General features: G+C 47.0%; 1 protein-coding gene across 5 annotated transcripts in view; it reads right to left on the minus strand.

The window, feature by feature from the left end:
* The window catches only part of NCAPG2 (non-SMC condensin II complex subunit G2), a 73,686-nt gene that overhangs the window by 38,048 nt on the left and 11,164 nt on the right, over positions 1 to 24,474 (minus strand). For all 5 annotated transcript variants that reach the window (XM_025291956.3, XM_006041811.4, XM_025291954.3 and 2 more), the window contains 5 exons: positions 21,748 to 21,842; positions 20,457 to 20,526; positions 17,958 to 18,044; positions 15,241 to 15,336; positions 14,427 to 14,552 (listed from right to left, as the gene is read on the minus strand). In XM_025291956.3, coding sequence (XP_025147741.1) covers positions 14,427 to 14,552; positions 15,241 to 15,336; positions 17,958 to 18,044; positions 20,457 to 20,526; positions 21,748 to 21,842 — 474 coding nt within the window. The remainder of the gene's footprint in view (positions 1 to 14,426; positions 14,553 to 15,240; positions 15,337 to 17,957; positions 18,045 to 20,456; positions 20,527 to 21,747; positions 21,843 to 24,474) is intronic.

Here is a 24,474-nt window from a genome sequence, read left to right on the forward strand (position 1 = left end):
CCCGCACAGTCACACACGCAGACCCGGGGACCTAGAGTCACGTGTCGTTCCCGCACAGTCACACACGCAGACCCGGGGACCTAGAGTCACGCGTCGTTCCCGCACAGTCACACACGCAGACCCGGAGACCTAGAGTCATGCGTCATTCCCGCACAGTCACACACGCAGACCCAGGGACCTCCAGTCACGCGTCATTCCCGCACAGTCACACACGCAGACCCAGGGACCTGCAGTCACGTGTCGTTCCCGCACAGTCACACACGCAGACCTGGGGACCTAGAGTCACGTGTCATTCCTGCACAGTCACACACACAGACCCGGGGACCTCCAGTCATGTGTCGTTCTCACACAGTCACACACGCAGACCCGGGGACCTCCAGTCACGTGTCGTTCCCGCACAGTCACACACGCAGACCCGGGGACCTCCGGTCACGTGTCGTTCCCGCACAGTCACACACGCAGACCCGGGGACCTCCAGTCACGTGTCGTTCCTGCACAGTCACACACGCAGACCCGGGGACCTCGAGTCACGCGTCATTCCCGCACAGTCACACACGCAGACCCGGGGACCTCCGGTCACGTGTCATTCCCGCACAGTCACACACGCAGACCCGGGGACCTCCGGTCACGTGTCGTTCCCGCACAGTCACACACGCAGACCCAGGGACCTCCAGTCACGTGTCGTTCCTGCACAGTCACACACGCAGACCCGGGGACCTCCAGTCACATGTGCTTCCTGCAGTCGAGTGTTTACAGGAAACCATCTAGACAGGAGTACATCAATGCTATATATTGTCACCCTGCTTATTTAACTTATATGCAGAGTACATCATGAGAAACGCTGGGCTGGATGAAGTACAAGCTGGAATCAAGATTGCCAGAAGAAATATCAATAAATTCAGATATATAAATGACACAACCATTATGGCAGAAAGTGAAAAGGAACAAAACAGCCTCTTGATGAAGGTGAAAGTGAAACAGGAGAGTGAAAAAGCTGGCTCAAAACTCAACATTCAAAAACTAAGATCATGGTATCCGGTCCCATCACTTCACATCGAATAGATGGGGAAACAATGGAAACAGTGACAGACTTTATTTTATTGGGCTCCAAAATCATGGCAGATGGTGACTGCAGCCATGAAATTAAAAGATGCTTGCTCCTTGAAAGAAAAGCTATGACAAACCTAGACAGCATATTAAAAAGCAGAGACATTACCAACAAGGTTCCATCTAGTCAAAGCTATAGTTTTTCAAGTAGTCATGTATGGATATGAGAGTTGGACCATAAAAAAAGCTGAGTGCCAAAGAATTGATGCTTTTGAACTGTGGTGTTGGAGAAGACTCTTGAGAGTCCCTTGGACAGCAAGGAGATCCAACCAGTCCATCCTAAAGGAAATCAGTCCTGAATATTCATTGGAAGGACTGATGCTGAAGCTGAAGCTCCAATACTATGGCCACCTGATGCAAAGAACTGATTCACTGGAAAAGACCCTGATGCTGGGAAAGATTGAAGGCAGGAGGAGAAGGGGACAACAGAGGATGAGGTGGTTGGACGGCATCACCAACTTGATGGACATGAGTTTGAGCAAGCGCCAGGATTTGGTGATGGACTGGGAAGCCTGGCGTGCTGCAGTCCATGGGGTGGCAAATAGTCGGACACAACCGAGCGACTGAACTGAACTGATCTAGACACACGTGGTGCCTTGCCTGCCGATCCTGCCTATGACTGCTGACTGCAGGGTCTCCAACACCACACTGCCACACAGAGGGACACATAGGGACTTTGGTTATTCCTGTGAAACAGAGTATTAGCCACGCCCATGAACTTCCAAAACGCCATAACACACTAAGCCCAGGATACAGTGAACCCGCTGTGATCAACTGTCCAAGCAGTGGGCCAAGGGGCGGCCAACAACATAGGTGGGGACAGGAGGTTACACACCCCTGATCCACATACATGGATCCCCCTGAGCACCTAACAGAGGAGACGTGACCCTAACCTACTGCATATTTAACCAACTTACAGGAAATTTAAAGGGCAGAGGAACATATGAATGACTAGTAGGACAGGTTCTATGGGAAATGAGAAAATCGCTGTGCTTCCTCAACAACAGAAGCCAGCATAAAAGAAGAAAAACAACGAGAGAGGGAGACGGTATGCCTGCTGGAGCAGCAGCTGGTTGCCCAAGAGATGAACACACTGGCCAGTCACAACGTAGGTCTCGCCCGGACACAGATTCAATCAAAACTGGAAAAAAAGAATCACTGAAATGTCACTGAAGAACATTGACTGAATATTTGATCAAATCAAGGAATCAAAATTCATCTTACTTGAGTTGTGCCAATGGTAGGATTATGTTTAAAAAAGAGAGACCCATCTTTTAAGGACACCTACTGAAGTAAAGGGGCTTCCCTAGTAGCTCAGATGGTAAAGAATGTGCCTGCAGTGTAGGAGGCCTGGGTTCAATCCCTGAGTTAGGAAGATCCCCTGGAGAAGGGAATGGCTACCCACTCCAGTATTCTTGCCTGGAGAGTCCCATGGACAGAGGAGACTAGTGGGCTACAGTCTGTGGGGTCGAGAGAGCTAATCTTAGGTAGGCAGATAAGGAATCCAGGGCCCTCAAGGAGGAAGGGGTCCAGGGCCCTCGAGGAGGAGAAAGGGGTCTGGGGCTCTCAAGGAGGAGAAAAGGACAAACTTTTGTCTTTGTGCTTTGTCTCTGTCACATAAGACTGCTACTGCTAAGTCACTTCAGTCGTGTCTGACTCTGTGAGACCCCATAGATGGCAGCCCACCAGACTCCCTCGTCCCTGGGATTCTCCAGGCGAGAACACTGGAGTGGGTTGCCATTTCCTTCTCCAATGCATGAAAGTGAAAAGTGAAAGTGAAGTTGCTCAGTCGAGTCCGACTTAGCAACCCCATGGACTGCAGCCTACCAGGCTCCTCTGTCCATGGGATTTGCCAGGCAAGAGTACTGGAGTGGGTTGCCATCACCTTCTCCTAAGAGAAGACTAAAACTAACACCTCACTTTCTTTAGGACCAGAGCTAATGATCACACAATAAAACAATTCATCTTAAGTTCTGTACTAAGGATTCAGTCAGTTCAGTCGTTCAGTTGTGTCTGACTCTTTGTGACCCCATGGACTGCAGCATACCAGGCTTCCCTGTCCTTCACTGTCTCCCAGAGCTTGCTCAAATTCATGTCATCGAGTCGGTGATGCCACCCAACCATTATCTCATCCTCTGTCGTCCCCTTCTCCTCCTGCCTTCAATCTTTCCCAGCATCAGTCAGTTCTTCACATCAGGTGGCCAAAGTATTGGAGTTTCAGCTTCAGCATCAGTCCTTCCAGTGAATATTCAGGATTGATCTCCTTTAGGACGGACTGGTTGGATCTCCTTGCAGTTCAAGAGACTCTCAAGAGTCTTCTCTAACACCACAGTTCAAAAGCATCAATTCTTCGGAGCTCAGCTTTCTTATAGTCCAACTCTGACATCCATACATGACCACTGGAAAAAACATAGTTCTGACTAGACAGACTTTTGTTGGCAAAGTAATGTCTCTGCATACGCTGTCTAGGTTGGTCATAGCCTTTCTTCCAAGGAGCAAATGTCTTTTACTTTCATGCCTGGAGTAACCATCTTCAGTGATTTTGGAGCCCAAGAAAATAAAGTCTGCCACTGTTTCCCCATCTATTTGCCATCAAGTGATGGGACCTTATACACTAAGGATTATATAACAACAATGTATCTTGCTTGAGGACATGCTTCTCCTTTTTAACAAAAACCTTCTGAATCTTGTTATCTTAAGACTTGTGGGAGTGGATCTGGTAAGAGCTTTCTATTGTCAATTCTAATCTTGTTAATTTAAGATGTAGTTATGGGAGTGGGTCTGGTTAGAGTATATGAGGCCTCTCTTAGACCAGCACAGGGTCGGGGGCACTCTGTCCCCTTCTGAGGTTTGTGTCGGAAGCATTTTCTGCCCTTTTTCACTCTCAGTTCTGCTACAAAAACACTCTCGAATGATCAAGCCTGCTCCTTGTTCGCAAAGTTAAATCTCTGGGGATCACGGATCGACATCCTTCACCAGAAGCTACCACAGTCGCCAACAGCTGGACGTAACTGAGCAACAAACACATTCACTGAAGTAAGTCGGAGTTGAAATACTTTGTGGCTCAGATCTGCTTAAAAACAGGGAGGAGGAGCCAAGTGGGCGGGCCAGCACTGCCTGGACTGTCTGAGGGCGCAGGGATCCCCCGCACACGGCCCTCTACTGCTATGTGTGGAACTTTCCAATCCAGAGTTTAAAAGCAAAAATAGTCCTCACTCCATAATTAGACCAGAAGAAGGCTGAACTCAGATGAGTAAGCACTTCCTTCCTGCTCTCCTCCCGGGTGACGAGAGCAGGCGGTGCTGCAAACACCGGGGGGCTCCGCTCCCCCAGAGCAGGGCTGTGAGCGGGCAGCACTGTGCCCACAGAGCTCAGACCAGCCGAGCGGGGCCAGGCCTTGGCAGACACGGCGGGGGAGGGCTGGGGCAGGGACTGGCTGCGTGGGAGTGCACAAACCGCTGGGAAGAGCTGAGACAGATGCTGAGGGGCCAGGCACACCCGAGAGCAGGCAGAAGCCCTGCAAGCTGCACAGGCAGGGAGAGCGGAGCACACGCACAGGACACCTCCGTGCCTGCCCCGGGGGCCGGCCCGCCTGCTGCCCACGCCCAGGCTGTGGGGAGTCCACCGGCGCCCAGACCACCCACTGACGCAAAGCCACGACCAACGCAGCAGGCAGGGAAGACGCCCACGGAGGACAGCGCCACACCGCCAGCGAAACCCCGAGCCGGCCGCCGCCTCCAGACAACCCTCTCTGCACAACAGAGATGGAAAGTGAAGAAGACAGGTCACTTGAGAAAAACAAAAAGCAAGGAAGAGAGACAAAATAAAAAACAGAAAGGAACAGAAGGAACTCAAGTTTTATAGCTTTTGTTTTGTATGTATTACTTACAACATTATTCTGCAACGTTAATTCCAGATGATCACTTATGGCACACAGCCCACATCAGGGGCTCACCAACCACCAGGACAAGGGCACTCCATGCGGTTTCCACACAGAGACCCCCTGCCCTTCAGGGGCCACAGACACGCACAGGGCCTCCTCTGTCATCTTCATCAAGCCCTCCCTCACCTCCTGGATCCCCCCAGCCCCCTACTCAGGCCCTGACCCAGAGGGTCATGAGCTCGCCACCGACCCACAGGCCAGAGAGGCCCATGCCTGTCTCTGTGTGGCCCACAGGACATGAGAATGGTTTTTTGCTTCCAAGTAGTTGGAAAAAATGAATAATATTCTGAAACATGTAAATATCACATGGAATTCACAGATCCATATCTGTAGGTCAGTTTCACGGGAATAAACCACTGGGCTGCCTTCCTGCCTAGTGGCGGGGGAGTGGCTGGACCACGTGGCCACAGCCTAAAACCACTATTGTCTCGCCCTCCACAGAAACAACTCCTGCTTTTAACCAGCTCTGTTACTAACTTAACCATAACACTGCACTGCTCCCTAAAAGGAGTTAGAAACAAATGGACATTGGAAAGAAGAAAAGAAAAAGATTATTAAGAAAATTTCCTTTGTCTACCATGCAACCAACACACTGAATTTCACGTTATAGTGGAAGAAAAAAAAAAATCAAAAGATAAAGAAAATCATCCTTAAAATTTCAGAAGCCCCTCAATGCTAGAAAACATACAAAATATTTTGGCAGTCCTGGAATAAAATGATTTTGAATACAAAATTTCTACCTGGCTGAACTATAAACTGTCACAGAAAAATAAAGGACATTTTAGGGTTCGGTCAGAGGCACCTGCCTCCCCAAGGACATCCACAGCAAAGCAAGGCCCATGGCAACTCAGCTCTCACAGCTGATGTACACAACCACCTCCCCAGATGCGCTCACACACTCCCAAAAGGGATCCGAGGCCGTCACAGCATACTCTGCTCACACAAAAGCCTCTCCCTATCCATTTTCATCCCAAACAAGATTCCGTTATTGGCAGTTTTAATTTTCAAAGGTCTTTAGAATATCTGTTTTGACAGTGACATCTCATTTCTATAAGACTGTTGACCAAGTTTTGCTACTTGAAAAAAATAAACCCATCTCCACTAAGAAAAAACCGGAGGACTTCCCTGGTAGCTCAGCTGGTAAAGAATGTGCCTGCAATGCAGGAGACCCCAATTTGATTCCTGGGTCAGGAAGATCCACTGAAGAAGGGACACGCTACCCACTCCAGCATTTGTGGGCTTCCATGAAGCCAGACCTGCCTCTGAGTGTTTGAGTGTTTCTTGCAGAGGCACAGGTCTGCAGTGGGCTGCCGAGGAGTCGGCGTCTCTGCTGCAGCAGACCTGGACGGCACAGCGTGTGGCACAAACCCACATGCAGGAGGGCACCACTGGCCCCGCCAGAGCCAGGGGGCGGGCGGCCCACAGGCTGGAGGACGATGGCGTCAGAGAAGCCCTTGCGCTGCCACAAAGTCCAGGCCCGCAGCAGGCTCCCCACCCTGGGGATCAGGCAACGGGATGGACAGCCCCCAGGGAATCTGACTTTGACAGCCAGTGGCATTTGATTACAGAACTTCCGCAGGACTGGGGAACAGATTCTTGGAGGGCACAAACAAAACCCTGTGCACACAAGGACCCAGAGAAAGGAGCGGTGACCCCACAAGAGACGGAGCCAGACTTGCCTGTGAGTGTTCAGGAGTCTCCAACGGAGGCGTGGGTCGACAATGGCCTGCCATAGGGTCAGTTCAGTTCAGTCACTTAGTCGTGTCTGACTCGTGACTCTTTGTGACCCCATAGACTGCAGCACTCAAGGCTTCCCTGTCCATCACCAACTCCCAGAGCTTGCATAAACTCATGTGCATTGAGCTAGTAATGCCATCCATCTCATCCTCTGTCGTCCCCTTTTCCTCCCACCTTCGATCTTTCCCAGGATCAGGGTCTTTTTCAACGAGTCAGTTCTGCCCATCAGGTGGCCATAGTCTTAGAGCTTCAGCTCCAGCAACAGTCCTTCCAACAAATATCCAGGACTGGTTTTCTTTAGGACTGGCTGGTTTGATCTCCTTGCAGTTCAAGGGACTCTCAAGAGTCTTTTCCAACACCACAGGGGAACTGAACACAACAGTCCTGGAAGCCCCAGGACATACTGGTGTAAGTACTCTTGAAGGAGGTCACCATTAAAATGGCTGTCTGGGGAGGCCTTACAAATAGCTGTGAAAAGAAGAGAAGTGAAAAGCAAAGGAGAACAGGAAAGATATAAGCATCTGAATGCAGAGTTCCAAGGAATAGCAAGAAGAGATAAGAAAGCCTTCCTCAGCAATCAATGCAAAGAAATAGAGGAAAACAACAGAATGGGAAAGACTAGAGATCTCTTCAAGAAAATTAGAGATACCAAGGGAACATTTCATGCAACGATGGGCTCGATCAAGGACAGAAATGGTATGGACCTAACAGAAGCAGAAGATATTAAGAAGAGGTGGCAAGAATACACAGAAGAACTGTACAAAAAAGATCTTCACGACCAAGATAATCATGATGGTGTGGTCACTGACCTAGAGCCAGACATCCTGGATGTGAAGTCCAGTGGGCCTTAGAAAGCATCACTACGAACAAAGCTAGTGGAGGTGATGGAATTCCAGTTGAGCTCTTTCAAATCCTGAAAGATGATGCTGTGAAAGTGCTGCACTCAGTATGCCAGCAAATTTGGAAAACTCAGCAGTGGCCACAGGACTGGAAAAGGTCAGTTTTCAATCCAATCCCAAAGAAAGGCAATGCCAAAGAATGCTCCAACTACCACACAATTGTACTCATCTCACACGCTAGTAAAGTCATGCTCAAAATTCTCCAAGCCAGGCTTCAGCAATACGTGAACTGTGAACTTCCAGATGTTCAAGCTGGTTTTAGAAAAAGCAGAGGAACCAGAGATCAAATTGTCAACATCCACTGGATGATGGGAAAAGCAAGAGAGTTCCAGAAAAACATCTATTTCTGCTTTATTGACTATGCCAAAGCCTTTGACTGTGTGGATCACAATAAACTGTGGAAAATTCTGAAAGAGATGGGAATACCAGACGACCTGACCTGCCTCTTGAGAAACCTGTATGCAGGTCAGAAAGCAACAGTTAGAACTGGACATGGAACAACAGCCTGGTTCCAAATAGGAAAAGGAGTACGTCAAGGCTGTATATTGTCACCCTGCTTATTTAACTTATATGCAGAGTACATCATGATAAACACTGGGCTGGAAGAAGCACAAGCTGGAATCAAGATTGCCGGGAGAAATATCAATAACCTCAGATATGCAGATGATACCACCCTTGTGGCAGAAAGTGAAGAGGAACTAAAAAGCCTCTTGATGAAAGTGAAAGAGGAGAGTGAAAAAGTTGGCTTAAAGCACAACATTCAGAAAACGAAGATCATGGCACCTGGTCCCATGATTTCATGGGAAATAGATGGGAAACAGTGGAAACAGTGTCAGACTTCATTTCTTGGGGCTCCAAAATCACTGCAGATGGTGATTGCAGCCATGAAATTAAAAGACGCTTACACCTTGGAAGGAAAGTTATGACCAACCTAGATAGCATATTCAAAAGCAGAGACATTACTTTGCCAACAAAGGTCCGTCTAGTCAAGGCTATGGTTTTTCCAGTAGTCACATATGGATGTGAGAGTTGGACTGTGAAGAAAGCTGAGCGCTGAAGAATTGATGCTTTTGAACTGTGGTGTTGGAGAAGACTCTTGAGAGTCCCTTGGACTGCAAGGAGATCCAACCAGTCCATCCTGAAGGAGATCAGTCCTGGGTGCTCTTTGGAAGGAATGCTGTTAAAGCTGAAACTCCAGTACTTTGGCCACCTCATGCGAAGAGCTGAGTCATTAGAAAAGACTCTGATGCTGGGAGGGATTGGGGGCAGGAGGAGAAGGGGATGACAGAGGATGAGATGGCTGGATGGCATCACTGACTCGATGGACATGAGTCTGAGTGAACTCCGAGAGTTGGTGATGGACAGGGAGGCCTGGCGTGCTGCGATTCATGGGGTTGCAAAGAGTTGGACACGACTGAGCGACTGAACTGAACTGAACTAACTGAAGCATTACCCCTACCATATTTTGGCATCAGGACAAACTACAGGGAGGGAACACAGCCCCACCCATCAACTTACTGAGCATGGCCCTCCCATCAGAGTAAGACCCAATTGCCCACGGCCAGTTCCTCCCATCAGGAAGCTTTCACAAGCCTCTTACTCTTATCCATTAAAGGGCAGACAGAACGAAAAACACAATCACAGAAAACTAACCAAACTGATCACATGGATCACAGCCTTGTCTAACTCAATGAAACTATGAGCCATGCCAGCTAGGGCCACCCGAGATGGACAGCTTATGGTAGAGAGTTCTGACAAAACGTGGTCCACTGGAGAAGAGAATGGCAAACCACTTCAGCATTCTTGCCTTGAGAACCCCATGAACAGTATGAAAAGGCAAAAAGAGAGAACACTGAAAGATGAACTCCCCAGGTCGGTAGGTACCCAATATGCTACTGAAGATCAGTGGAGAAATAACTCCAGAAAGAATGAAGGGATGGAGCCAAAGCAAAACCAACACCCAGTTGTGGATGTGACTGGTGATGGAAGTAAAGTTTGATGCTGTAAAGAGCAATATTACATAGGAACCTAGAATGTTAGGTCCATGAATCAAGGTAAATTGGAAGTGGTCCAACAAGAGATGACAAGAGTGAACATCAACATTCTAGGAATCAGCGAACTAAAATGGACTGGACTGGGTGAATTTAACTCGGATGAGCATTACATCTACTACTGTGGGTAGGAATCCCTTAGAAGAAATGGAGTAGCCATCATGGTCGACAAAAGAGTCCGAAATGCAGTACTTGGGTGCAGACTCAAAATCGACAGAATGATCTCTGTTCATTTCCAAGGCAAACTATTCAATATCACAGTAATCCAAGTCTATCCCAACCACTAATGCTGAAGAAGCTGAAGTTGAATGGTTCTATGAAGACCTACAAGACCTTTTAGAACTAACACCCAAAAAAGATGTCCTTTTCATCGCAGGTGACTGGAATGCAAAAGTAGGAAGTCAAGAGATACCTGGAATAACAGGCAAGTTTGGTGTTGGAGTACAAAATGAAGCAGGGCAAAGGCTAACAGAGTTTTGCCAAGAGAATGCACTAGTCATAGCAAACACCCTCTTCCAACAACATAAAAGATGACTCTACACATGGACATCACCAGATGGTCAATACCAAAATCACATTGATTATATTCTTTGCAGCAGAAGATGGAGAACTCTATACAGACAGCAAAAACAAGACCTGGAGCTGACTGTGGCTCAGATCATGAACTCCTTATTGCCAAATTCAGACTTAAATTGAAGAAAGTAGGGAAAAAACCACTAGACCATTCAGGTATGACCTAAATCAAATCCCTTATGATTTTACAGTGCAAGTGACAAATAGAGTCAAGGGATTCGATCTGATAGAGTGTCTGAAGAACTATGGACAGAGGTTCGTGACATTGTACAAAGGCTGTGATCAAAACCATCCCCAAGAAAAAGAAATGCAAAAAGGCAAAATGGTTGTCTGAGGAGGCCTTATAAATAGCTGAGAAAAGAAGAGAAGGTAAAGGCAAAGGAGCAGAGGAAACATATATCTGTCTGAATGTAGAGTTCCAGAGTATAGCAAGGAGAGATAAGAAAGCCTTCCTAAGTGAACAATGCAAAGAAATAGAGGAAAACAATAGAATGGGAATGAATAGAGATCTCTTCAAGAAAATTAGAGATACGAAGGGAACATTTAATGCAAAGATGAGCACAATAAAGGACAGAAATGGTATGGACCTAACAGAAGCAGAAGATATTAAGAAGATGTTGCAAGAATACACAGAAGAACTCTATAAAAAAAGATCTTCACGACCCAGATAATCACAATGCTATGATCACTCACCTAGAACCAGACATCCTGGAGTGCAAAGTCAAGGGGGCCTTAGGAAGCATCACTACCAACAAAGCATGTGGAGGTGATAGAATTCCAGTTGAGCTATTTCAAATCCTAAAAGATGATGCTGTGAAAGTGCTGCACTCAGTATGCCAGCAAATTTGAAAAACTCAGCAGTGGTCACAGGACTGGAAAATGATATTTTCATTCCAATCACAAAGAAAGGCACTGCCAAAGAATGCTCAAACTGCCGTACAACTGCACTCCTGTCACATGCTGTAAAGTTAATGCTCAAAATTCTCCAAGCCAGGCTTCAACAGTACATGAACTGAGAACTTCCAGATAGATGTTCAGGCTGGATTTAGAAAAGGCAAACGAACAAGAGACCAAATTGCCAACATATGCTGGATCATAGAAAAGCAAGTGAATTCCAGAAAAACATCTACTTCTGCCTTATTGACGACACTAAAGCCTTTGACTCTGTGGATCAGAACAAACTGTTGAAAATTCTTCAAGGAATGGGAATACCAGACCACCTTACCTGCCTGCTGAGAAATCTGTATGCAGGCAAAGAAGCAACAGTTAGAACCAGACATGGAATAACAGACTGGTTCCAAAGTGGGAAAGGAGTACTTCAAGGCTGTATATTTTCTCCCTGTTTATTTAATTTACATGCAGAGTACGTCATGTGAAAGGCCAGGCTGGTTGAAGCACAAGCTGGAATCTAGATTGCTGGGAGAAATATCAATAACCTCAGTTATGCAGATGATACTACCCTATGGCAGAAAGTGAAGAACTAAAGAGTCTCTTGATCAAAGTGAAAGAAGAGAGTGAAAAAGCTGGCTTAAAACTCAACATTCAAGAAATTACGATCATGGCGTTCAATACCATCACTTAATGGCAAATGGATGGGGAAACAAGGGAAATAGTGACAGACTTTATTTTCTTGGGCTCCAAAATCACTGCCGATGGTGACTGCAGCCATGAAAGTTAAAAAAAAAAAGGTGCTTCCTCCTTGGAAGAAAAGCTATGATCAACCTAGACAGCATATTAAAAAACAGAGACATTACTTTGCTGATAAAGGTCCACGTAGTCAAAGCTATGGTTTTTCTAGTAGTCATGTATGGATGTGAGAGTTGGACCATAAAGAAAGCTGAGCACTGAAGAGCTGATGCTTTGGAACTGTGATGCTGAAGAAGACTCTTGAGCATCCCTTGGACTGCAAGGAGATCCAACCAGTCCATCCTAAAGGAAATCAGTCCTGAACATTCATTGGAAAGACTGATGCTGAAGCTGAAGCTCCAATACTTTGGCCACCTCATAGGAAGAACTGACTCAATGGAAAAGAACCCGATGCCGGGAAAGATTGAAGGCAGGAGAAGGGACGACAGAGGATGAGATGGTTGATGGCATCACTGAGTCAATGGTGTTGACCACTGACCTCAGCCATCCACCCTGAGCAACCTCTGGGACATGTTGACAGACAGGGTAGCCTGGTGTGCTGCAGTCCATGGGGTCGTAAAATTTGGACACAACTGAGTAACTGAACTGAACTGAAAAAAAAACGTAAAATCAGTGTTCTCTACAATCTAGGTTTTTTTTTTAACTTAAAAGAGTTATTTAGAATTTAATACTTATAGTTCTGAAAAAAAATTTAATTGACTTGAAATTCCTTTAGTGTTTTTCCTTCCTTAAATTCAAACAAAATAGGAAGTATTAATTTTTATTTTTTAAATAGTTAATAAAGCAAATACAAAACTCACAATGATTAAGCTGAATACAGACTGTCTGTGATACAGGGGCACCATGTTAAGGTCTGGGAGTTGATGATGGACAGGAAAACCCGGCGTGCTGCAGTCCACGGGGTCAGAAAGAGTCAGATACTGCTGAGCAACTGAACTGAACTGATGTTAGAGCGGACTCTGTGGGATGGTTACATCACTTCACAGATTGTACTGTCGTTTTGGACAGTTATAACCACTGCCACCTTAGTGCTAGGGGCTGAACGAAATGCTTTATATACAGTTTTTCATTGGAAACTTATCACAATCTGAGAAAATATTTTCTCCAGTTTTAAAGAAGAAACAGGAGTTGAAAGAGGTTAATTTGAGAAAAATCAGACATTAACTGGGAACTGGGATTCAAATTGCCTGACTCCACACTCTAAACCACCATGCAACCTGCCTCCCCATCCGTGGGCTGGGATGGTACCTTCCTCATCACCGGTCAGGCCCATCGCCAGGGCCAAGCGCCTGTGGCAGATCCCACGTAAGGGGGGTCGTGCTAGACCTCCAGCACACCCTCCACCTCTGCATTCAAGTGCAGAGTCTTCAGCGCTTCAGGCAAAAACACAAGTGCCTCACAGACTGGACACCTGAACTAAAAAGAGTGTACGTTTTTCATGGTCTTATGGCTAAAACCTTCCAAAATCTAGTTGTGGTTTGCCCAGAAACATTTGTCCACAAGATTAACCACGATCCCCAAAGGGGCTTTTAAATGAACGCGCGTGTGGCTGAGGCACACGCGGTGAGGCGCTGGCCCCGGCTCCCTTCAGGGCTGCGGGTCTGCACGTGCGGGTGGCGTCCGGGGCTGAGATGGGAAGGCACAGGTGAGTAGATGTGAAGACGTTAAGCAGGAGATACTAATTATACTCCTATTTCAACTTTTTGCATGTCTGATATTTGTTTATAGTGGGCCAGAAAACACACAAACCAAAGGAAGTGTTTTAGGACAGCCGCGGGTAACCGTCACTGCCATGGCCTCTGTGCTGCCCCTCCCTAAGATGCTGCTCCACTAACCAGGACAGTGAGTGGTGCCTCTCAGCACTGAGGAGCCCCTGCAAACGGCGGCGGCTGAAGAGAGATCAGCAGAGGCTCGCACTGTCCTACCAGGTGAAAGATTGGAGACTATCACTTGGGAATAAATGTCACATCCTGATGTCCTAACGACTCACTAGGAAAATCAGTCATTGGGAAAAAACCACCGCAACAGGCATTACTGGCCTTAAAAGCTAACTAGGTGCATGTGTGTTCACAACACTGCCCCACTTTACACAGGGGCTACCACCACGCCCGCCACACAGATAAAGACAGAAAAGTCAGTGCCCACCTTGCTCCAAGGTACACAGCTATCAGACAGAGGGACCAACCCCGGGCTGTGTCCTGAGCGCTCTGACACAGCCTCTCTGCTGGGGGACACATGAGAACTTCAAACTGCACACAATAAATGACGAGCGGTTCCAAAAGAGACCGAGAGGAAGAGGAAACAGACCCTGCGAGTCCTCGCTGCCACAGAAGGCGCTGGGAGAGGCCGGCTTTCTGGAAGAACGTCAGGATCTGGAAAGACTGCCCTCTGGAGGCCGCACGGGGCAGCCCCAGGGACATCCAGGCCCAGACTGCTGCAGGCTGGGAGCCCGGCCACATGAATACATACGTAGAGTTCTTCAAACTGTTTCTGAATCTCGCTGTCCATCTCAATGGCGTTAAACCCTGGATGCCGAATAGGAAACGCTTCAACGAACAGCAGTGCAGCATTGGACCGGACTTCCGAGTTTCTGGCCTGGAAAGGTGAGAGGAGTTTCAGAATCCAAAGAGCTGACAGGCAAAGGCGTCAGCGCAGAGTCCCTCAAGCGATGCTTCTAGTGTCTCCACACAGGCATGTTCCTATTTACATGTTACAGACAACTGTAGCGTTTAAACTAACCAAGCTTGTGAGGCCTTCCTCAAGTGAAGCCAAGCTCCCGGCTCCATGTCGACAGAGACGTTTAACTAACGTTAAACTAACCAAGCTTGTGAGACCTTCCTTAAATGAAGCCAAGCTCCCGGCTCCATGTCGACAGAGACGTTTCCCTACCTCCAAGTCCACTGTGTCATGAAGAATCAGTCATGTCCTGCCCCCAGACCAGAGTCACCTGCGTTAAAATGACCCGCGTGCTCGTCTGACCCCTCCTCACGTGCTGTCACCGCGTCCCCAGTCACCGGCAGGAGGCCCTAAGGGCCAGGAAGGCTCAGCCCAACTCTGCACACACCACCCCTGCCGAGCATGACGACCCTCCTTCCAGCTGTGCATCCAGCACTAACTCCATTCAGGTTCCCAGCTTAAGAAATGCTTTTAGTAAAAGCATAAAGTATTCATTCAGAATCTCACGCATGCCCAGCCTCAAGTCTTACTTTTAGTGCCTGAATCAGAAGATGCTAAACCCCACAGCATACTCAGCATCCTAAACATGGACAGTTAAGAGGCATACCTTTAATCCTCTCCAAAGGATGGGCTTGTATAGCTTGTAAAGCATCTCTTCCACTCCCTGCCGAACTTCCTTTTGATGGTGAAAATAACTCAGCACCTAAGAGCCAAGAAAAGAAGAAAAGAACAGTAATATTGGTGTTTTCAAAAGAGCACTTAAGACCCCACTTTGAGCAAACAGGGAGCACAGGCTGCCCCTGCGTCACAAGTCTTGGATGCACAGTTCTTTCTATCAGGAACCATGACAAGAAGCCACGCTGCCAGCTCGGAACACGGCGATCTCACAAAGGCACCGACGGCGGAAGAAAGACCTACAGCCTTGTAGCCCCAAAACCTCATCAAAAGACACAGCCCTGACCTTCAGCGTCAAATGGAAAAGGAGCCAGCCTGACTGTTCCTACAGCCCATTCTGCCCCACGTGCACCGGCTACAACTGTCTTGTTCCGAGAACCTCTTTCGGGCATTCAGAATGGCGCGAAGAGTCAGCCCTTCACATCCACGGGCTCTGCATCTGCAGATTCCACCAAGCGTGGATAGAAAATATTTGAGGGGAAAAAATTCCAGAAAGTTTCACAGCGAAGCTTGAAGCTGCCGCTTGCTGGCAACTGTTGATGCAGTGATCACATGGGATTCACAGCCTATCACAAGCACTCACACTGCACTGGGTGTAAGAGACCCAGCGATGACGAAAAGTGTTCAGGAAGGCACTGGAGCATCCATGGATTTGCTGCCCGATCGCCCGCAGACCTCGAGGGGCGACTGTATCTCAAAGGGGTGTCACTGCCCAGTGATCCTTCCCAGGAGAAACCTGGATGTCAGGTCCCTCCCCAAAGTCACAGACAATCAGAAAACATACTGCTTTAACCAGCCAGGACCTTCCTGCGACTCTTCAGATTCTTGTCCCCAACAACAATCAGTGTTGCCTTTTGTCCTTAATTCACAACTCTTGCAGCCAAAGTTATATTAGTGAAAAATAGAAATTTTTTATAAATTAGGCTATAAAACAATAGACTTTAAGTGAATGTCAACCAACTTTGCCCTAAAAGAACTACAAATCGCCAACTCAATAGACATGAGTTTGAGCAAACTCCGGGAGATAGTTAAGGACTGAGAAGCCTAGAGAGCTGGAGTCCATGGAGCTGCAGAGTGAGACGTGACTCAGTGACTGAGCAACAGCAACAAAAGCACTGCAATCTGGGATTTTCTTCTTCTGGCTGTAAACTTTTCATTTAGGAGATTTCAGTCTGTCATTTGCTTTCTGAGAGCGATGTTAATTTGGTATTACTGGTACTTGCTTCACAGAGAGCTTTTAAACAACTATATGAGGTACAATTCATAAACCATAAGTCACTCTCATAAAGTGTGTGATTCAGTGGGGTTTAGTACACAGAGTGGTGCGACCATTACTACTATCTAATTTTAGAAGATCTTCATCTACAATAAGGGGATTTCTTACTTTCAAGTCACTTCTAAGGTATTTTCTGAAGCTTCTTTCAACATATCAATAAAATGACTTATCAGGTAAATTTGGTATTTATCAAAAAAAGGATTCAAGCAAGAAGCTATGATATGTTATAAGCAGTAAGAACAATGACTTGGAGTCCAAGCATACATTTCACTTGAGAAGTGAAATCTAATATTCTGCCTTTCATTTTGGCTGTGCATTTTGCCATAAATCTAACAAACAATGACACCTGTACTCATCTTCATTTCTTACTACCACAACAGAAAATCAGGTATGAAAAAGTCTTCAGTTATTTGGTAGCAGCAGTAAAGTAACCACATCACAAATATGTACAGTCTAATAAAATACCACTCCTTACAATTAAGCAGAATCTGAACATTAAATCATACATGTGAAGTAAATGATCCAAACTATCTACCACTTAGGAAGTGCCAGGGACCGTGTGTGCTGGGTGGGGTGGGTGGTGGGGAAGGCACATGGATATATTTTCATCTCTGGGTCTTTATCTTTGGATAATACAAACTAAATCATCAATAATAAGAAATGTTTTTTAATAGAGTTCACGCCTACAAATAATGACTCCACTACACAAGCAGTAGCAGGCACCTCCTCTTTATTCCTCTGGCTTCCTGACACAGTTGCCCAAACCAGCAGAGAGCACAGGGGCCTCGCCCGGGGTAGACACGGCCCCACACAGCCGACCAGAGCCTCCAAGTCCTCCTGCAGGAGCCCTGCTTATCAGACTCCGTCAGAACAACAGCCACACCAACAGCAGAGACTTGGTCAGTCAGATCATGTACAACATGAGGATCAAACCATACCCGAATTCTGAGGCTACGTTTTAAAAACAAAATTGTATCAAGAGAAACTATCAAAACATTTATTCAATACGGTTTGCAGACCACAAAGTGGAAATGTAATATATGAAAGTAAACAATAAAAGTAATCCCAAACAGTCTCTTCTTTGAAAGCAGCAGTAGCGGCGGTGAGCGAGTGATGGCTCTAGACATTGTTATGTCCAAGAACGTAGTTAAAGGCTGTCTGAATACAGTTCCTATGTCTTAACAACAGATGTTTGCTTTCCTAATCAAAACTTTGGCATCAAGGTAGGTCTCCCAGAATTCCAAATGTCAAGATTCTGAAAAATTCCTTTAACTGATGCCTGTGGAAGCTTAACAGAATTTCACAAAAACAACTCTCTAAAAACAAAAAATATGAGAGACAATTTTCAAAAGTGCTGCAAGAGCGTGGCTCACCTTGCGCACCCTGGGGTGCACTGGAGACCTCCGAGGAAGGTGGACGCCGTGGTGCATCAAGTCCTGGATGCAGTCGTTCTCGATGGCCTGGAACAGCCGGCGGGGGAGCACGGGTGAGTATGCCCCCCAGAGAGCAGGGCAGGCGCGGGTGGAGCCTCAGCGCGAGGGCAGTCTGACCGGCTCACCTTCCCGCTCACGAGGGGAAAGGCCTGGGTCCCGTCATCAGGGCTTCTCCACTTTGTCTACACTTCTTAGAACGCACATACCAGAGAGAACTTTTCTTTTCTTTTATCTTATTTGAAGAAATACCACATTTGTACCAAATTGCATGGCACTCGAGCCTGGATCAAGCCAGACAGGGCCCAGAGACAAAGGTGGGCCTGGGAGCACCCCTCCTGACTCATCTGATAATCTCAGAAAACTGGATCTGTTCCAAGAGCTTACCTCACCCCCCACCCAAGAACTCACACCGTACCTCTAAGGTGGGGGCCAGGATTCCAAACTGACAGAAACAGATGTTTCAGAGGCACCCCAGTGAGAGGAGGAGCAGGCAGTTCCCAGGACTCCACGGCAGTAGGGAAGGACTGAGGGAGACTCGTTATTAACATTTACCTCGTCTCCACTAAGTGAGAATGCTCCCTGAAGCTACCCCTCGGTCTCAGCGTGACTCCCGTGGGAACCAGGCTGCCCGACCTGTATCACACAGGAGGTTCACGGCACCACCAGCCAAGCATCTGGGCCACAGAAGTTGACCCTTGAGAGCTAACCACCAGAACACGGGCATTCTACAACTGACCAGGTTTGCTAACATGTCAATGGCAGAGATTTTTTTCAAAGAGAAGAAGGCTTTAAATGATGTAACAAGCAAATGCCATTGGAAGACTTGTTGGATCCTGGCTTCAAAATGAAGACATTATTCAAACAAAGCAGAGATGTTTAAATATTAGTATGGGGCTTCCCTGGTGGCTCAGATGGTAAAGAATCTGCCCACAATGCAGGAGACCTGGCTTCGATCCCTGGGTCAGGAAGATCCCCTGGAGAAGGAAATGGCAACCCACTCCAGCACTTTTGCCTGGAGGATCCCATGGACGGGGGAGCCTGGTGGGCCATTGGCCCATAAGGGTCACACAGCAAGCATGGTGATGGCACTGTGCAACCAGACCTTTTAGAGATGCTGCACCCTGAAGTGCACAAGGGCAAGCTGTCACATCTGGAGTTCACTTTAAAAACTTGAAGGGACACAGGGAAGGGAGTGAAACTGAGAAGCACACATTTCTGACACTAATTTGGTGCAGACCTAAACAATTACATTTAAATCACAAACTCCTATTTTTAAATCACTGCTAGAGAAAAGGGGAACAAATACTCCTTCCTGTGAACAGTTTCATGGAGTATAGAGCAATGCAAAAAATGCATAAGAACATCCTGGTTCTGCCACTTCCCCAAAAAACTATACACTGAGAAACTACTGTAGAAGTTGTCTATAGGGGAACGGGAATGGTGAGTTCTTGTTTCCTAGAAGCAGACAGCAGTGGTAACTGACAGCGTATGTAACTGAAGCGCAAGCTGGGCAAGAGAGGAGAGCGCACAGAAATAAAGTACAAACATGGGTGGTTAGCCTGCCCTCTGCCCCGACACTGGTCCAGGGCCTCTCCCCCAGAAGAAAAGACCCCTTTATGACTAAGAGTAAAAATTTAACTCTCAGAAGGAAAAAAACACATCTAAGAACCTAGTATGAGAAAAATGTTAAGGGATATCAGACATTTTCTTTTGATTTTTTTCCAAAAGAGCCTATGAATGTTTAATTGTGAATTACACAGCCAGTATGTAGGTGTTATAGTCATTAAAGGTTATGAGCCTGATTCAAACAAACATCTTTAAATTCTCAAATTATGTTGCTGAAGAGATGGCCTGAGTCTCCCAAGGAGCACTGGCCAACAGAAACACAGCATCAGTCACAAATGCAATTTTAAACTTTCCAGTGGTCACACTAAAAACAGGAAAAAAAAAGTAAACTTACTTTAATAATATATTTTGTTTAGCCCAATTATCCAACACACTATCATTTCAACATGCAGTCAATATTCTTTTTAAAATATCCATGAGATACTTTATATTCCTCTTTTTCCAGACTGTCTTGCAAATCTGGTGAGTTTCTTACATTTACAGCCCATCTCAGCTTGGACTGGCCACGTTTCAAAGGCCCGGCAGATATACGTGGTCGGACACTGCAGGTCCAGAGCTGCCAAAATGCGCAAAAGCCTTGGTTCCACTCACACTGCACGTCGTAGTGAGGGAGGGGCGTCCTGAGGCGGGCTCGGTGTAGCCGTGACCGAGCAGGTGTGGATGGCACTGTGCCCCCGCCGTGTGGACGCTCACTGTGAGCTTTGGCTTGACGGGCACAAACAAGGGTTTCAAACAGCCCTATTGTGGCTATTGCTTTAGTAGCCAGAACACAATAAAAATGTGCTAATATTTCATAAAACAAAAAGGAAATACCTCCATTATTTTCCCTGAAGCCTTTTTCCAAGCTCTGAAATAAATTTCCGCAATGTGTACCATCAAAGATCTGGAAAAAAAAAAATGTAATGCAAGTTTGAAGAATTATATTTTCACATGTGTCATTTCAGGCAGTCTCCTCTCCCAGGGAAGAAGACACGGTTTTACACTAGTGCTCTGCGAAGTGGAGACAGGCTGTCTGCCTGGAGCTGGAAGCAGAAACCAGTCTGGAGAAGGACTGAAACGTCAGCTTCTTCCCTCTCAGTTGCTGTGTCCCCAGAACTTCACTACTTTCTGCGAAACTATGACACGTACACCCAGAACCAAATTCTTAAGTAAAAAACTTTAAAGATAAATTTCTAATAAAAACTATAAATACAAAAAGTTTAAATATAAATACACTTTAACTTGGAGTCATTCTAGACTAATTAGCTCAGGTACAGGGAATCCTAAAATACCAGGGTTGACTTAGACTCATAATGAGGAAAATCTGCTGATTCAACCCAAATATTGTGCAAATGAGAGGAGAGGAGGCAGCATTCCAGTGAACAATCAGAGATCCAGCATCGAGTCCCAACTCAGTTCTCACACAGCCACCTGATGGGATAGAGGATTTGAAAATTCCAGAGCAGGTTAAGGACTTGACCTTGAATGCGGCAAATAGCTCCCAATGCTGCCAGGGCCCAGAGGCTGGGGAATCGGTAGAGAGCCCCTCCTCAAGGGCTCCTCCACCACCCACAGGGCTCCGCCCTAGGGAGATCGCAGTGTGCGCACAGACCCAAAGGACCAGATGTGCTAGCCACGTGAACTTTACTACGGCCGAGGCTGAGATCAAACCGGTGAATAATCTATGTAAACAACTACCACAAAGTAAAGTCTTAATTTCAATGTCACTACTGAAAAAGAATGGTTTCCTGTAGCAAGGAAAATAACTATTCAGTAATACAACAGTACATAATAAATAATAAGAGATAATTTCTAAAGCTTCTAATCATCATCATTGTCATGTTAGTCACTCAGTCATGTCTGACTCTGTGACCCCACAGACTATAGCCCAGCAGGCTCCACTATCCATGAGACTCTGCAGGCAAGAATACTGGAGTGGGTAGTCACTCCTTTCTCCAGGGGATCTTCCCGACCCAGGGATCGAACCCAGGTCTCCTGCACAGCAGGCGGATTCTTTACCAGCTCAGCTACCAGGGAAGCCCCTAAAAGTTGACCTGACCAAAGTCAGGTCAAATAGAAACTTTCAAAACCAGACTAAGCACAAAATATTGTTTTTAATACTTACTTTGGTAATCCCTGTAACTGGTTTTTAATGGTCCCATGAATCATTTTAATGAAATTTATATTCCAATTGAAGAGAGAACTAAGAAATCTTCTTCCCTATAAATTAAAAGTAGGATGTAATGTTAAAATTGCAACCAAATAAAAAGTTCCCAGTAACTAAAAACAAACAGTTCTTTAAAAGTGTAGTGACTAGTACTGAAGTTCGCTACTCCCGACAAAGGAAGCACCCATGCTCTAACTCAGAACCTGCTGCCGAAGCAGCGGGGGCCCAAGCTGGCAGCAGGGCAGGGGGGGCAGCACACTGGTGCGAACAGCAGGGCCATCAGGCTTTGACAGGCAGGTTTTTTAACAAGTATTTACTGGAAATAAGTTGCCAGTAGAGTCCAGAAGAGGTTTATCATTTACCTAGAATGACTGGAAACTGACCTGAACAAATTAATAACTGATCAGGAAACTAGTTCAGCTATCTTAAATTCAAAAGAGAACACAAATTTTAAAAAGAGAGAGTTTTAACACACACATATATATTTATGTCTAAGTGCTCATTCACTATATCCCGTCCAAGTCTTTGCAACTCCATAGACCATAGCCTGCCAGGCTGCTCTGTCCATGGGATTTCCCATGGAAAAATACTGGAATGGCTGCCATTTCCTCCTCCAAGGGATCTTTCCATTCCAGGGATCGAACCCACATCTCATGCACTAGCAGGCAGATTCTTTACCACCTGAGCCACCTGGACCATTTACATCTATATTTGCACATATGTGTGTGCGTGTGTGTGTTAAACAAGCGCAGTTTACCCACTGCTATGTATCACTTCATGGGAAACAGATGGGGAAACAGTGGAAACAGTGTCAGACTTTATTTTTTGGGGCTCCAAAATCACTGCAGATGGCGACTGCAGCCATGAAATTAAAAGACGCTTCCTCCTTGGAAGGAAAGTTATGACCAACCTAGATAGCATATTCAAAAGCAGAGACATTACTTTGCCAACAAAGGTCCGTCTAGTCACGGCTATGGTTTTTCCCGTGGTCATGTATGGATGTGAGAGTTGGACTGTGAAGAAGGCTGAGCGCCAAAGAATTGATGCTTTTGAACTGTGGTGTTGGAGAAGACTCTTGAGAGTCCCTTGGACTGCAAGGAGATCCAACCAGTCCATTCTGAAGGAGATCAGCCCTGGGATTTCTTTGGAAGGAATGCTGCTAAAGCTGAAACTCCAGTACTTTGGCCACCTCATGTGAAGAGTTGACTCATTGGAAAAGACTCGGATGCTGGGAGGGATTGGGGGCAGGAGGAGAAGGGGAGGACAGAGGATGAGATGGTTGGATGGCATCACTGACTCGATGGATTTGAGTCTCAGTGAACTCCGGGAGTTGGTGATGGACAGGGAGGCCTGGTGTGCTGCGATTCATGAGGTCGCAAAGAGTTGGACACGACTGAGTGACTGATCTGATCTGATGTATAATTCCATGGACAGAGGAGCCCAGTGGGCTACAGTCCACGGGGTTGCAAAGAGTTGGACACAACTGTGCGACTAACACACACACATGTTTAAGTCAATATAAAGTGTGTCTGAATCCACTCTATACTTTACTCTCCCAAACTTCACAACTACCCTGGATGCCCAGGGCAGAGGCCCAGCGTCTCTCCAACAATGACGACATCAGAGCAGCAGCAGCAGTCAGTGTATCTCCTGTCGTGGGCACCGAGGGCCCTGTGAAAGGCTGAGTGTGCCCCGAGGGCACCCTGGGAGACGGTGGTCGCTGTCCCTATGGCACAGAAGGAACACTGGGACTGAGCGGTGTTTGATCGAGGCGACCTACCACCTGTTCAGTGGGCACCAGGGGTCTGAACACGGCCTTTCTGACTCCCAGGGCTGAAGGTTTCGGCCAGTGTGGGCAGCAGTCAGGTCCAGCCCTTCTGTGTCACCAGTGAGAGGGTGTGTGGGGAGCCGGCACACTGGGGTCGAGCCCCGCCCCGCCGTGAGCGTGAGGCCTGAGCAAGTTCCTCAGGGGGCCCTGCTCCTCTGGGAGGCCTTCCCCACACCTCCTTTGGGGATGGGTGACCGCTGCCCCCTTTTGCCTCAAATCATGTCTGCCAGGCCACAAGCAGTCAGAATCAGGGCTATATTCTATATTGAAAACAACGTGCTTTGCATCCCAACATGGAAATACAGTCAATCTAAAAAGACTACCAGTCAATCTTAAAGGAATAACCCTGAATATTCATTGGAAGGACTGATGCTGAAGCTCCAATACTTTGGCCACCTGATGCGAACAGCCCACTCACGGGAAAAGACCCTGATGCTGGGAATGATTGAGGGCAGGAGGAGAAGGGGGTGACAGAGGATGAGATAAGATGGGTAGATGGTATCACTGACTCAATGGACATAAGTCTGAGCAAACTCTGGGAGACAGTGAAGGACAAGGAAGCCTAGTGTGCTGCAGTCCATGGGGTCGCAAGGGGTCAGACATGACTGAGTGACGAAACAATGAACAAAAAGACTAGAGGGGCTTCCGTGGGGGCTCAGTGGTAACGAATCCGACTGCCAGCACAGGAGACACAAGCTTGATCCCCGGTCTAGGAAGACCCCAATGCCATGGGGCAACCAAGCACGTGCACCGCAACTGCTGAGCCTGTGCTCTGGAGCCCACGCTCTGCAGTAAGAGACGCCACCGCAGCGACGGCCCTGCAAGTCTACACTGGGCAGCTGCCCCGCCGCTGCGAC

Source organism: Bubalus bubalis, chromosome 8, assembly GCF_019923935.1.
Source record: "Bubalus bubalis isolate 160015118507 breed Murrah chromosome 8, NDDB_SH_1, whole genome shotgun sequence".
Lineage (NCBI taxonomy): Eukaryota > Metazoa > Chordata > Mammalia > Artiodactyla > Bovidae > Bubalus > Bubalus bubalis.